The 15,763-nt window shown below is 44.1% G+C and overlaps 1 protein-coding gene across 1 annotated transcript in view; it reads right to left on the bottom strand.

The window, feature by feature from the left end:
• Window positions 1-10,596: 10,596 nt before the first annotated feature.
• R3HCC1L (R3H domain and coiled-coil containing 1 like) overlaps window positions 10,597-15,763 on the bottom strand; it is a 46,719-nt gene continuing 41,552 nt past the window's right edge. The window contains exons 4-7 of the mRNA XM_032225392.1: window positions 15,461-15,531; window positions 15,224-15,319; window positions 14,139-14,279; window positions 10,597-11,138 (exon numbers count right to left, since the gene is read on the bottom strand). Of these exons, the coding sequence (XP_032081283.1) occupies window positions 11,083-11,138; window positions 14,139-14,279; window positions 15,224-15,319; window positions 15,461-15,531 (364 nt within the window). The 3' untranslated portion in view covers window positions 10,597-11,082. The remainder of the gene's footprint in view (window positions 11,139-14,138; window positions 14,280-15,223; window positions 15,320-15,460; window positions 15,532-15,763) is intronic.

Below are 15,763 nucleotides of genomic sequence, written 5' to 3'. Positions count from 1 at the left end.
AATATGAAATTAATCTTGGCCAAGCTTTATGTTCATATAGGTTACATTATAACTGTGACATTATTTGGAATCCCTCAACTCCAACTTCAAAAACATGCAGTTCACTTGCAAGAAACAGCTGCCCAGAATACACAATCACAATCCCTCCTTTCTCCGGAGAGATTTCAGCATGATTCACTCTTTGCCCACCAATCTCTACCATCCTCACTCTAGGAAAGTTTAGCTCACCGTGTTCTCACCGGAAGTCCAAAATGGAGTGGAAATTGAACTATTTTGAAGTGCTATCCAAAATGGTTCAAGTACTGACATTCTGGATGTGAAATTCCATTTCATGAATAGGAGACAAGTGAAATTTGAAAAACACTGCCTCTTTTTCTCTCTCTCAGCTGATATAAGGTTTCAGGTTTAAGGTTTAATGGATTTGTATGCCGCCCAATCCTGAAGGACTCTGGGCGGCTTACATAAAAACAATTTAAAAATATTAAAAGAATTTAAAATACTAGACAAAGCGAATTAAGAACACAACATGCACTCAATCTTAGTGGGGCTGGAGCTCAATCAAAGATCAGCAGCCCCAGGCCTGCCAGAACAGCTAAGTCTTAATAGACTTTCGGAAGGCCGAGAGAATGGGGAGGGTCCGGATCTCAGGGGGTAGATTGTTCCATAGGGCCGGGGCAGCTACAGAGAAGGCTCTCCCCCGAGGAGCCGCCAGATGACATTGTGTCGTTGACGGCACCCGGAGAAGGCCCATCCTGTGAGATCTTATTGGGCGCTGGGAGGTATGTGGCAGGAGGCGGTCACGGAGATATCCAGGTCCTAGGCCATGTAGGGCTTTAAAAGTGATAACCAGCACCTTGAAGCGCGTTCGGAGATCAATAGGGAGCCAGTGCAGCTCACGGAGGATAGGTGTAACATGGGTGTATCTAGGTACACCCAGTATCGCTCGCGCGGCTGCATTTTGGACCAATTGTAGTCTCTGAACACTTTTCAAGGGCAGCCCCATGTAGAGCACAATTTTGACACTCAATAACAGATCGCTCAACTTGGACTTTAAAAATACCATTAGAGTGGGAAGGTGGTCTCAACAAAGTTACATATTTTTTAGAGATTTTTTTAGAGATTTTATTAACATTTGTAGGCCGCCCTTTTCCCTGAGGGGACTCAGGGCGGCTCACATAAAATCAGGGAGGGGAAGTACAAACAGTGACATAGACACATATAATAAAAGTAATAAGCAACATACATTCATCATTCGGGAGGGGCAACTATCCATGTCCCCAGGCCTGACGGGCTAGCCAGTTCTTGAGGGCTGTGCGGAAGGCCTGGACGGTGGTGAGGGTACGAATCTCCACGGGGAGTTCGTTCCAAAGGGTCGGGGCTACTACTGAGAAGGCCTTCCTCCTTGTGGTTGCCAGCCGGCACTGGCTGGCCGATGGAATACGGAGGAGGCCCAATCTGTGAGATCTAATTGGTCACAGGGAGGTGATTGGCAGGAGGCGGTCTCTCAAGTATCCAGATCCATTACCATGCAGGGCTTTATGAGTGACTAATAGCACCTTGAAGCGCATCCGGAGATCGACAGGTAGCCAGCGCAGCTCGCGGAGGATAGGTGTTATGTGGGTGAACCGCGGTGCACCCACAATCACTCGCGCGGCCGCGTTCTGTACCAGCTGAAGTCGCCGGATGCTCTTCAAGGGCAGCCCCATATGGTGAAGAAATTGCCTTGTCCCAGATTGAATACATGTAGTTCTTGATTTACGACCATACCTGAACCCCCAAGGAGGTTACTGTTTGATCAGACATCATAACTTCAAATACAGGTTAAGTGGTTTATGGAGTTTCTCTCATAACTTCGAATGATTGCTAAATGACTGAATTAAGAACTACCTGTAATTGGTTATCAAGATCAGGATTATCTGAATGGACAGGGGAACTGATTCTATTCCAGTAGTGTATCTGTAGAAACTGAATCTCATAATCCTCACAATTAACTAATAAATGATATTACACACATAAGGAGCCAAAATGTTCAGCCTCAAGCAGTATGAAGGCCAATCTTCTGTTGGGTAGAGGGAGAAATCCATTTCATGTACTTTGATAGGAAGCAGTGGTAAGATGCTATAGAACAGAAGTTATAGAAGTTGCTGTCACACTGAAGAAATACTTTGTGTATGGAATGGAGAAAAGGGTCATCACACTGTTCATCTCAAATAGACTCTAAAAAATGAGACCTCTTCCTGGAAAACACATATATCTTTCCTAGGTTTTTCATGGAGAAACTCCAGGAGTTTCTGGAAAGCAACTTCAACACTTTTGTACACATTATTTTAGCTGTGAATATAAGTTCAATATTTATTTGTGTGACCAACAGTGATTACATTCTTAGTAAGCTTCTTCAGCAAATTTTCTCACCAGCTCGCAATTCATGGGGAGAGTCATTTTTCATGAAATATCTTGTATGTACAACTACAGACCTCCATCTTGCAGCTCAGCGCTATGCTAACTCTGCAATATGAGACTGATTCTATTTTCTTAGTCTCCTCATCTCCTTTGATTTTTTTTCTCCTTGTCATCATTTGTATCAAGTAATTTATGTGATCTTCGCTCTGAAGATTAAATATCTCTGCTAGATGGACCAGACAGGCATAAGGGAAGCAGAAATAACTGAAACATGGGGAACAGGAAAAGCAAAAGAGAAATTGATTGCAATCTGCAGGATAATTTAACAGAGTGGAAGCTGAAAAGAACCTTCATGGTTTAATGGAGTGAAGAGGCAAGAAGGCAACCATATTTGAGGCTTACATGGAACAGAAAGGGCATGGAAGAACATAAGAGTTCATATTCATTATATGACATAAAGTCCTCATCTATTAATTTAATGCCATTTTTCATGTTGCTGTGTAAAAAATAAAGGCACCTCAAATCTTCACTTGCTCAATATGCTCCTTCCCTACATTTTCATATGCACCATAATCTCAATAAATTCTCTCTCTTCTACAGACATTTCTCCTTCACTTCCAAACTTCTTGCACAGCTTTTTCTTGGTAATATGCAGACTCACATTTACCTTACTCCTTTGATTCACCATTTTAAGGCATTAGAGTATGTAAACGGTTTCTAGTCTGAATTTGAGTTGAAACACCTCATTTCAGACTCAAAATGGCTGTCTCAATGGCTTCCCAAAAGTGTTTGATGCTGCTCTGATTCTTATTGAGGTGTTCAAAGATCGAAATTCTTGTTATAGAAGTACGCATTTGTGAGGCTTTTAGTGTCATTAACTTTACACTATGTCACACCTGTGCCTGTTTCCAGATAGGTCCCAACCTTACTAATCAAGAGATATCATACAGTTGTTCCGCCTTTATATATTTTCTGAGGACAAAAGCCCACAAGTAGTGGAAGACAAGATGTTATTATCCCATAAAATTTGGAATGTGTGGCAGGCTGATCAGGCAGAAAAGTCTCTTCAAGAGTTCCTATGTGCCTGGTACTTCTGCAAAGAACACTTAGACCAGTGTTTTCAACTTTGTCAGATAGAAAATATGTGGATTTCAGCTCCCAGAATTCTGGAAGTTAAAGTCCACACATCTTCAAGTTGCCAAGGTTGAGAAACACTGACCTAGACTGTTCTTGGGATGGTGAGGCAACTTCCATCCAACTTTCATGCCTCAAAAAGCAATTCCTACGACACTATATGTATATTTGGACAGGGAAGAATACTTAATTTTTCTAGGAAAGAAAGCACCACATTTTAAATTGTTGGAAAATGTACATGTTTTCCCAAGAGAAATGCAACCATGAAAAGACAAGTGAGGATTATATATACAACAGATGAGCAAGAAATGGAAATTTATCACGCAACAAACAGGGAGAAATGAAATACACTGGAACGGATTACAATGATTCCTTTAATAGAGGGCAAACATCCAAACTCTCATTCCAACTAAACTGAATTAAACTGAGGATTTAAGAAATGAAGAATGAATGAAACATATCGCTCCGGAGGATACTTATTTCATAGCCATTTGTGATACGGCTTCAATACTACTTTTCAGTATTAAATGTTTTCAAAATCCCAAAAGGGCTGAATTTAGCTAAAACATTATTTCCTGGTAAAGAGGTGCATGAGTCACGATAAGATCACTGCAGAGGAGAATGGGCATGATGCCCAAGCCAGAATTGGCCGGATCAGATTTTTCAAGTTTCTATCTTGAAATGTGCAGCAAATAAACTCAATAACTGTATTATGAAATCAACAATGACCAGGTTATTCCTTAGATTACTGCAGTTCTGATATGAAAACACCTAGAAACATTCTGCCATTTTAAAAATGATTCTTGCTTTGAACCAAATGACTAACTCTGTGTTAACCCATTTCTGCTCTCCCCCTCTCTACTTCAGGAGGGCTGCAGTGAGGGAATATTCAGAATGTGAAATCTAAATATGGTTACCAATGTTCAATGCCCAGAAAAAATAAATCAGCTGCTGGCACAGATTTAGGTCTGTGCCACTGAATCTTGCAAAGGATCCAGCAATGCTCAAGAATCAACATGGGCTTAAATTTGTGAGAATGAGCATGCAGTCAGAGGAAGGCCTTTGAGGGAGGTCGTATTAAACCGTCAGGAGAGATGGAGAGTCACAGCCCAGCAAGCTCCTCTGCTGCTTCAGAATGTCCAACTGACCAGCCCATAATTGATATCAGGGATCTCCAACCTATTTGAGTCAGAGCCAGGCTTGAGTTTTGTGAGGGCATCACAGGAACTCACACCACAGGTTGCCGTGAGTGGGAGAAGAGTGGGTGGACTTGACTTTTCCCCAAGTGGCTATTATAGCAAGCACAAACAGCCCATTACCAGAAGGCAATTCTATAAAATTGCTGATTGTTAATTCCTCCAGCTCCCATGATACTCCTACAATTCCCAGAGTGTCGGAGATTAGAGTGATTTACAAATATTGCAAAATAAATAAGTAGCTTTTAGCTAGCCTTTTCTCTGGCCAGATAGCAGCCTTTTAACAAAACACTGGGCTGCAGTAACCCACCCCTTGTATTTTCTAAGAAGGCCTATGAGGCCCAGAGGAATCATTGTAAATAAAGATGATGCTGGAGGCTGGTACTTTAGAGGGTTAAATGTCTCATATTTCTTTGTAGGCTGCCAATTACCCCCTCCTCCCCCATAAGTTTGGATTGTTGCTGTATTCATACATACTGTTACTCTAATAAGTGAGACCTTTGAATGACTTCTACATAATACTGTATATCTGTGCCATACTTATGTAACAGAGTTGCTGATTAATAAAAAGGGGCAGAACCTGTCTTAATTTATCTACCATTGGTCAGTATAATGGTCACTGACATGTGTTTGAATGTGCTGATCAATTTTTCTGGTTGGCAAAAGTTTTTGGGACACAGGATTGTATCAGTAGCAAAGGCAAAAAAAAGGACAAGAAACAACTCCATTTTCTTTTTACTATTTCCAATCCAATGGGAACATTAGAAAGAAATTATGCAGAGGGACCCAGGACTTTACTGCGTCTCCTCAGCACAATAATTATATGAAAACTAAACAGATGAGGGCCAAATCTGGTATGGGAAATAAAGCAAGCAAAATAATTTGGTGCTGGAAATAAAACATGCAAAGAAAAACTGCGTTCAAGAATGGCCCAGATCAAGCCAGGGAATATAAAAGAAAAAGTAATCGAGAGAAACCCACCCACCCCCCACCCCCAAACCCACTGTGGCGAGGCAATTGAGCTTGGAGTGTGTTGTGATCTTCATTTAAAGTCTCACTTTCTGGTCAAATGTCCCAGAGCAGAACTATTTTAATGAGATTAAAGGATCCAGGCATGTTCTGCATGCTTTCTCTGTCTTCTTCTAAAATTAAGAGAAACTAGAAAAAATTGAAAGCCAGACAAGGCAGGGAATCTGATAAGCCCTGATACAAGGGCACATATCCAGGAGCACATGAGCATTCACAGATGCTTTTAATGCCTTCTGAACTCAACTTACGCATGTATTTTCTTGAGTACAGAGTCAGGGATGAAATCAACTTATCTTCACTACTGGTTTGCAAATCTGAGCACACACATGCGCAGAGTGTCAAAAATGGGACGTGATGACATAGGTTGGGTGGGCGGAGCCTCCCGCTGCTGCCGCTACCGGTTCACCCACACCGGATAGAACAAGTCGAATTTCACTCCTGGATAGAGCTTATTATGAAAGGCTAGGAAATGGCCTTTCTTTTTAAGGAACTGCTGATGGGGAAGGTGGGGTGTCTATGCTAGATATGAAGCCTCTTTGCATAATTCAGATCTGAAACACTACACGCTTTTGGTGTTTAGGTTTTAAAGCAACATTGAGGAGACAAATCTTAAATCTGTTTCTGGAGATAATTAAAATACTTCTCAAATTCGATGGCATGTTTTGCAACAGTGCAATCCTAAGAGAAATGACAAGAGTACAGGAAATACCGTATATACTCGAGTATAGGCCGAGTTTTTCAGCCCACTTTTTGGGCTGAAAAAAGCTGCCTCGGCTTATACTCGAGTCAGTGAAAAATTTGCCCAAATGGAGGAGAAAAAGGGGCGCCCCTTTTTCTCCTCCATTTCGGGACCCAGTGGAAGTTCTCTGCGCGAGGTGAAATGGCTGGCAGCAGCCTCACTCTCCTGCCGTGGCTTCCGTTTCAGTCGCGCAGAGAACTTCCACTCGCTTCCCGGGCTTGTGTTCTGATGAGGGGGAAAGAGAGGACTTTCCTTACGCCCGCATGAGAGCTGGACGTAAAGACTTTACCCCATTGATGAGGCGGGCGGCGCGGATTGTAGCAAGGACGGCCGCCAATCGCAGCCCGATTGCGCCAGGGGGTTCCGCTGGTTGAAAGAAACTCCTTCTTTGCACCAAGCGCTTTTCCCTCCCAACTAATTATAACTAATTATATTAATTAGATAGATCAGTGTTTCTCCACCTTGAAGACTTGAAAATATGTGGACTTCAACTCCCAGAATTCTGGGAGTTGAAGTCCACACACTTTCAAGTCTCCAAGGTGGAGAAACACTGAGATAGATGATCCACTGTGTTTATTTTGGGAAAAAAGCGCCTCCTGCTCTGGACTGCCGGGAACGCGATCGCGTCTCTCTCTCTCTCTCTTCCCCCCACCCCCGGCTGTTCCCACCCGGGAATGTTCTGGCGGGCTAGGCGGAGGGTGCGTGTGCGTGCATGTGTGTCAAGGGTGGGGAGGCTAAGAGGGCGAGGTGAGATCCTGGCGGGGACCGCATTTCACCCGCCGAGCTTCCTTTTCCCCCGTCTTTTCCTCCGCTCGCCGACTTCCTTTCTCCCGTGGCTGACAGGTGGGTGGGTTTCCCTCCTCCTCCTCCCTGCTGGACGTGGATCTGCGGCGTGGGTGGCCGTCCTTGTTGCCCGCCGGCGGCAGGTCGCGGCAAAGAGAGGGAGAGGGAGAGAAATGCCGCCGCTCCCCGGCTCGCCTCTTTTTCCCGGGATCGCCGTGATGCTTTGAGTTTTCCTTCTGCGGAGGTGGGGTGGAAAGAAGAAGAAGTGGGGCCCTTCCCCGCTTCTTCTCGGACTACCTAAGCGTTGGGTGCGCTGTCCCCATCTGGGCAAGTAGTGCTGACTCATCAGGTGTCTGGGAACGGGTGGGGCTGAGGAGCGGCTGGGGGTGGGGGGTGTTTCACAGAGCGGCTGGGGGTGGGGGGTGTTTTACAAAGGGATGAGGTGGACTGAATTACCCCCTTGTATCTGCTGGCTGCAGCCTTCTGTGTGCAGAGTCCAGACACTGCTGACTCATCAACATGAGGTCACCCATAAGTATGCTCTGCACACACACAGACACACACACAAAAAAAGGAATGGGGGCTAACTAGGGTTAAGGGGAGGAAAGGAAAAAGGGGGACCCAAACAGATAATCTGCTGATTCATCATTTTGGGGGTAGTCAGACTTGACCTCGGATCCCCTTTCTTTCAGCTGTTTTGTCTATAAGCCCTTGTGACAGTTGCTGACCCTTAGCATTACTGTAGCACTGTGTGTATTTATAGGTAGGGAAGAGTGTGAACATGGTAAAAATGGTTTATGGGGTCATTGGGAATCCTTTGGGGAATGAATGGGAGAGCTGCTGGGATGTCCTTATACTCTGTGCACACCGATGCTGACACTCTTGTTTTGGATGGTAAAATTGTAGGTCCTGAAAACCTTAGCTTTATGGGAACACTCCTTCTGTTGCAGTGCATGTTGTCTCTTAGACCAGTGTTTTTCAACCACTGTGCCATGGCACACTAGTGTGCCGTGACATAGTGAATAGAGAGAGAGAGGATGTGTATAATTAAGGTGACCAGACGTCCCTAGCAAGGCCGTGGGCTGGCAGTAACCGCCGCGGCCAGCTCCCTCCCCCCCCCCCCGGTCAAAGGTGTCCCTCTTTACCAATCTGAAAATCTGGTCACCTTAATCATGAGGTGAGTGAAGTATTTCATTGAATACACCGGTATTGTGTGATAATAATTTGTTATCCAGAGCAAATTTTTACAATGGCTACTGTAGATTTAATGGGCACAGGCAGGCTGTATATGTTATTCAATGGGCAATGGCAGGCTGTAATTAATGGACACAGGGCAGGTTGTATATTCAATGGGCACAGGCAGGACACTGGTAGAATGTATATTATGAGCCTATGAGTTTTGAAGGATTTTAACTCTTGTGTTTTAGCTTGGTTGCTGAATGAGCTAAGGTTTTTGTACTTTTAAAGTTATTGTTGATACCATATTGTTTTTATTGACCCTCTTTTCCACTTACAGAGCTAGTTTACTGTTTTTCTTTGAAATAAATATTCAAAAACATTATTGGTATCTATTTTTATTTTTGAAATTTACCGGTAGCTGCTGCATTTCCCACCCTAGGCTTATACTCGAGTCAATAACTTTTCCAGTTTTTTGTGGTAAAATTAGGTGCCTCGGCTTATATTCGGATCGACCTATACTCGAGTATATACGGTAGGCCAATAACGGATTGAAAAGACAAATCCTGTCTGGAATAAGGCATGGGACCAGCTAAGCATAGGACCCGGGGTATGCCAACTTAAAGAATGATCTGCATATTTGCCTTAAAGAATCAAATACAATTCCTCAATACGCTTCAATGCAATTGTTCCTAAGTAGAAATGAAATTACTTGGATGGCTAGTCTACTCTGGTGCAAATGCTGCTGGCCTTTTGTGCAGGGAGGCTCTGCAAACAGCCAGAAACTATAAATGGGAATGAAACCCAATTTAGCCACTCTGGTGTATCAGATTGGAGAGTATTTACCTGGATCAAATAGACAGGGCTTGGTTCAGGTATCACTTGCTTGGCAGAGTAGGAAATTAGACTATTAGAACTGCCAGGAAAAGCAGTCACTACCCATCCGCTCCTATTCCAGAATACTGCCCACATCACAGGCAAGCACTCCACCCTGCTCAAATGGAGACACAACCGGTTGCTGTTCCAGATACGGAGATGGCTGTTAAGTCTGGCTGGCCAGCAACAGGCAGCTTGCCAGAGCATTCCAGCTCTAAGAGCTGCCTTGGCTTACTGTGTGCGATTTGACCCCGAGCAGTCTCAAGCGGAATGTCCCCCAGAGAGTATCTCCAGTCTCCCTCTGACTAGGTCAATGTGGCACGCCAGGCACACACACCTTAGTGAACTCTGCTCCCCCCTCTTCCAAAATGCCACCTCCAACATGACCTCTGATGGGCTGTCTTGACCCACAACTTGGACTGGGTCAGATGGTGTTGGTCTAGAGTTTGAGCAGCAATTGCTATCTACTGCTGTTGCGGTAGCAAGATCAGACTGATGTGTCTGGATCTTGATCTCTGCACCAAGCGGAGACAACCAAAATTCTTGGTCCAAGAATTAGAGGGCTTGACCCCAAGCACAGCTGGGAGTGTCTGACCACAGGAATCTCCGGCCCAGCCTGGCAAAGGTGTGTTGTTGATGTACATTTACAGGAAGCAGCCAATCCGCCTGCTTTTTGGGTGGTGGTAACGCAGCTGCTCAGAACAGAAAGGACCTTGTTTGCTGGTCTTTTGAGATGCATTCCTGGGGAGTGGGCGGCAGTGGGGGGGGGGGAGGGAATGCCTGTAAAGTGAAATCCAACAGGCCAGAGCTGGCTTGCTTTTTACTTGTGCCTGTTTTTACAGGGTGGGCGTGACATGCTGCAAGGACTGCTGCCAACATGTTCCTGCCACAAGGAGGGGAATCCCACACAAGTGCATAAAGGCTCTTAGGAATGGTTCTGCTAGGAGGTCCAGAGTCTGTTTGGGTAGCAGGGTCTCCCAGCTGGAGCCTGATGTCCCCATAGGGGAAGAGTTGCTTTCATTTCAGCTCTTCTGGTGAACCTACGAGGGTCCCATCAGGAATGGGTTTGTGAGAGAGAAGCCCCTTCCTTCTGGGCATCTTCTGTTGACCTCCATTCTAAAGGATCTGGAAGAGGAGGGTCTGAGTCAAGTCCAGCCATAGTAACTCATTGAGTTGCTGTCATACCTCTGCTTACTTTCCAGTGCTGAAGATTCATAGAGTTACTTGGAGGCAGTAAAGCTGCCTGCATCACACGACACCGTATAAAATCAAATCAACTTTAATAGCAAGCTCAGCATTGGGCACCTGGCCATCCTGGTGGGTCTGATCTAAAAGCTATCACAGTTCAGTCCCATCCCACTGAGCACAGTGACCCAGAGCACAGATAGGCCCTGCATCCAGGCTGCCTTAAACTAATGTGATGAGTGCATTTTGATTACATTCTATGGCGTTCGGAACAGCACTGGCAGGACTGTTAACAATACAGCAGCTCTTCCTGAGATACTGCCAGACTCCAGTCCCACTCTGTCACAGCCTTCCAGTCAGCCCAGTAGCTTGAGTTCACATGACTCACCCTGGCATGTCTGGATACTCCAATGCACTCCCAACTCCCCGTATCTTATTGCTTCCCCCAAAGGGGATGGTAGAGTCCCTCAATGCTGTAAGCACAAGCTGCCATTTGTCAGTTCCACTCTGTGAGGTTTTCAAGCAGGCCTGTTCAACTTCCTTCTTCTTGCACTGGGTGCTGACTCACTCACGACCTTCCCAGGCATCTTCCTTTTGCTTGGCCTCCAAGAGCTTCCGCTCTGCAAGAGAAAATGGGATCAGGGAAGTAGCGGCCACGTGAAATAGAGCTGATCAGAGCGGCAACTTCAAGGGCCTTGGTGACCCCTTAAGTGCAGCCTTGGTGTGCATGCATTCTCTCTTGATATCCTTCGTGACTTAGAAGGCTGTTGTCTCTGCTTAGGTGGTGCAGAGATCAAGAGCTGCCTAAGCAAACTGTGGACATGCTCACATCCTTGCACACTGGAAGTCTTCACTCAATTACCCTGCACAGCATGCCTGAATCTTATCCCTTCCTACAGATCCATGCAACGTATTATGGAGCTGCATTTCACCTGAGATCAGCCTAGAGAATTTGCTTGTAATCTACTTGAAAGCCTACTCAGCAGAGGAGAGTAGCAAATTACTGACTTGGTAGCTAGAATTAAAATAAATTAGCTATTCTTATGCAAGCCTTACTTTCACTACTTTGAAGCTCAGCCTGGCTCGGGGTTCTGTATTCCGGAGTAGTACTATTGTTCAGTACAGTAAACAGAACTGGAGCACCACCTAGCGTCTTTAGCTGAATATTGAAGACCTGACACAATCGCATTTCCCATATATCTTTTTTCCTAGAGGGACTGGATATACCACAGCTTTCTTCCCTCAAGGCACTTAATGAGAGCTATAAACTGATCTCGCTGCTGCTGGGGGGAATCCTTGTTCTCTTCCAATGCCCTTAAAAAAAAAGGACGAGAAAATAAGAATTCCTACTCCTTGCCTGGATTCAAAGAGGCACATCTTAGTAAGTACAATGAAGGCATTCGATTAACAAGGCTACATAAACCAATATTTAATGTTGATGCTTTCCCCTCTCTAAAATGTCTGTGATTATTGGATGCATATCCTAGTCAAAAAGCCAAACCAGTAGAAAAAAGCAATCTTTAACAGTTCGTTACAATAATAATGTCTAAAAACTTGAATAATCAATACTCATACTCCAATTTCAAAAGAACAATTGAAGAAGGTCAACAAATACTCTACAAAATAGCTGCTTCAGAATCTGCCATAGAAAAATGGGGGAGTGGAGGGACTGTAGGGAAAGGGAAAGATAGAGGGGTTGACTTTACCAGAATTATTAGAGAGAAGAGGCAAAACTAGAAAATGGAACCACCTGGAAATTTATCATTTGAACTGACAAAAAGTTGTCAGCTATTCCGGAAGTGTAAAGCGTGTTGTTAAAGAAAAATGCTACAAATAAAATACTTGCATTGTTAATGACCTCTATTTCTTATCTGATTTTCAATGCTGCCTGAATGATAAGGGAGCTGGAAATATAGCACTTTCATAAAAGATCATGGTGCCAGTAAAACTAACTTCTACCCTTTCTTTTCCAAGAGGGAATTCATAGCTTATATATTCAATTTTTTTTCATCCTCATTTTTTATCATTTCTGGCCCATCTGGACAAGATTCAGCTCTGCCTTCCATATCCACCAGCTCTGGCCAAAAAACAAAAACAATAAAAAAACCCATCTTTCTCAGTGGTTCTGTCTAGGACTGCAAAGATCTGGATTCAGCTCACCCAATCAAATTTAATTCTCAGCCCAATCTATCTTGCAGGATTTCTTTTAAAAAATATGGAAAAGATTTATCCACGAAAGCTACTTTGAGCCACAATGGAAAAGCTGGGCAGAAATCTAACAGATAAATAAAATAAATAATACATTTCTTCCAAAATCTCAGAAATTCTGGTTAAATTGAAAACAAGTGTACAGGTTGAATTTCTGGTTATGTGATTTTCTAGCCCACGTTTATGAGATGGGAACAGAGGCTGTTCAGAAGATTTATGGTTTCACAAGAGGAAATAGACTTCTAATAGCTTTTATAACTAATACATTTATTATGCTATATTTTCTAGTCGTTCAACATGACTTGTCCTTTACATCCCTAGGGGCAAAAAACTGCATTGTTGAACATGTGGGTTCAGTTTCAGTTTTAGGCCATCCAGGAGGGTGAGGAGTTGGAGATAAACTAGGTAGAATCCTTTGAAGACCACATGCATCCAGATGCCCACCATAAACAGAAGACTGGCAGTACCATAGACACGGGCATAAACTAAAGACTAAACTAACCTTTTACTCAAGAGATTACATTACTGCAGGACGGGGAGTTCATATCCACAAGCTATTCTGCAGCAAATGGCTGGTTCTCTTTCTTCTTTCTACTTCTACCACAGTAGGAATCTACAAATACTTTGTTGATTTCATTACAATTTGCCAGATAGGATGGAAAACTCTCCTTCCCCTGGCCAGGCCAATAGCTTTATCACCGCTCTCTGGTTGGTGCACATGAAGGCTAGGCAGAAAGTGACCTTAGTAACGTTAAAGAAAGGGGACTGAAGTCCAGTTGATTCTTCCTTGCTTATCCCTGCATATTTCAGGAGAGCAGAGTTAAGTTTCTCTGCTGAACCCAAGACAGGGAAATCACTGGCCATTCAGAAGTTCCCTACGGTACTCAGGCAGAGTGATAACAAAAATGTTTTGGCTCACTTACCATTCTGCACTGAAGCAGATACTTGGGCCAGATAGACTTCCTGAATGTGGATAGTAAATGAGAGCAGGGTAGCTTGAAACCGAGACACAGAGAAATGATGTAATTTCTCTCATTGCTACTGCAGATTGCATCTTTTTCATTTTAGACACTTGGTACTCCTAGAAGTACAATAGCCATTCCTGTCTCTCCCAACTTCTTCCATACATACAATGGTGGGCTGCTGCCAGTTTGGGCAAACCAGTAGTTGTGACCTGCCTCCTCTCCCATCCCCCGGTGCTATGCTGTCCTATTTCACCTTATGTCGCACACATATGTCCAAGGTGCATGCACTAAGCAAACGCATGGAAGGCTGGGTGCATGGGTGGATGGAATGTGCGTTCGCTCACATTTTCGGTGCTGGGCGAACTGGTTGTTAATTCATGTGCCACCCACCTCTGCATACAAACACACATCTCCAATACAGCAGTGTCTCTGCTCCTTCAAGCTTACCTCGAGCTGCTTGCAACTGCTTGCGTTCAGCTTCGCGTTCGGCCTTGCTCTGCTTGCTTCGCACACCAAGGGCACCTGTCACCAGTCTCCTGGCCAGAGCAGCTGAGGTTTCAGGACGCTCTTTGGCAGGTTGCAGGAATTCTAAGAGGAGGGAAAAGCAGATGTCTCAATATCTGGAGTTGTTGTTTCCACTGTTGGGGTGGGAAGACGAGCATTTTTAAATATTAACAGATGGCTCTCTTCCCCAGAACATAGGCATTCCTTTCTACTTCGAATATAACAAAACAGAGTGAAGGATTGGTAGCAATAGATCTTCCCATGAAACTAGGGGGGGGGGGGGAAGAATAATAAAGAGGACATGAACTTAAAGGCAATGAACTTAAAAAACCACTGGCCAAATATACAAATGCTAGCAGAACTGTAGGGTTGCTGTTTCTTCAGTTCCATTAATTCTATCGCCATTATACTGTGTTGAAAACAGACCACAATACACGGCAGTGTTAACATTGTGCTGCTCACTTTTCAGGCTCACAGATGTTTGACAACACAGGATTGGAAAACTAAAAAAAAAATATTTGCTGTGTTTACTACTTAAAACATGCAGCAGCACATCATATTTGCCTGAAAGGAGTCTTGGGAATTAGTTTAGCCAACCGCAACTCAAGAGGGGATGACCCAGCATTTCATAGGATTGATCCTTGTTAATGTTGCAATAGCTCCGTTCAATGCTAAGAGGACACCATCAACAGATGTTAGTGTAGCTCTTTCACCGAAGAAGCGTGCACAGGATTCTAAATTTAAGAGGAAATGATGGATATTTCCAATGGAACAGTTTTCTTGATCAGGAGGCATTTTTATCAGCACTGAGAACCAGAACTAATCAATCTATGACATGCTCTGAGCAAAGGTGGATCGGACATTTGAAGCCTGGTTTAAAATCAGATGGCCTCAGTTAATACCTACAGGGAGACAATATATATAACCCAGATCAAATACTTGGCCAACCCTATGTATATGTTACAGGTATGACTCAGCAGCTAGAAAAAGGTTAACCCGGGAGCTTCTCTGAATCTTTCTGGACTTACCCGCATAAGCTCTGGCTTTGGTCCTTGCAGCTGGTGTAGCCTGTGACAGGGGACGGGTTTTCACCATCAGATGTTTGGTACTGAGAGCATCCCGCGCTATGGTGGATAAAGGCAATGTCAGATGAGAAATGAGAGCGAGTGGACAGGAGCCCCGAGTCCCTCTACTCAACCAATGCTGTCATCTTTCATCCAAAGACACACCCAGCAGCTCTGGTTCTCAGAAGCAGCAGGTCATACCTGTGATGGGACTGGAGAAGATACCCAAAGCATGTGTGTCATCTATCCATTTAATGTCAAAGCCTTTTTTCCTGATGAAAGAAAAAAAAGAAAGAAAGAAAGCTGGAAAATTGGCAGTGATTAAAAAAAACCCAACAAAAAGCATCAAATTAGGTGCAGCTTCAAAGAAAATATACAGGTAGGAAACGGATGTGTGTTCACTTAAATTTCTCACTGCAGGACAGGAAGAATCCTCTAAGGCAGTGTTTCTCAACCTTGGCAACTTGAAGATGTCTGGACTTCAACTCCCAGAATTCCCCAGCC

Source organism: Thamnophis elegans, chromosome 10 (genome assembly GCF_009769535.1).
Source record: "Thamnophis elegans isolate rThaEle1 chromosome 10, rThaEle1.pri, whole genome shotgun sequence".
Lineage (NCBI taxonomy): Eukaryota > Metazoa > Chordata > Lepidosauria > Squamata > Colubridae > Thamnophis > Thamnophis elegans.
Note: the sequence above shows the minus strand (reverse complement) of the source record. Positions and strands in the feature narration are given on the sequence as shown.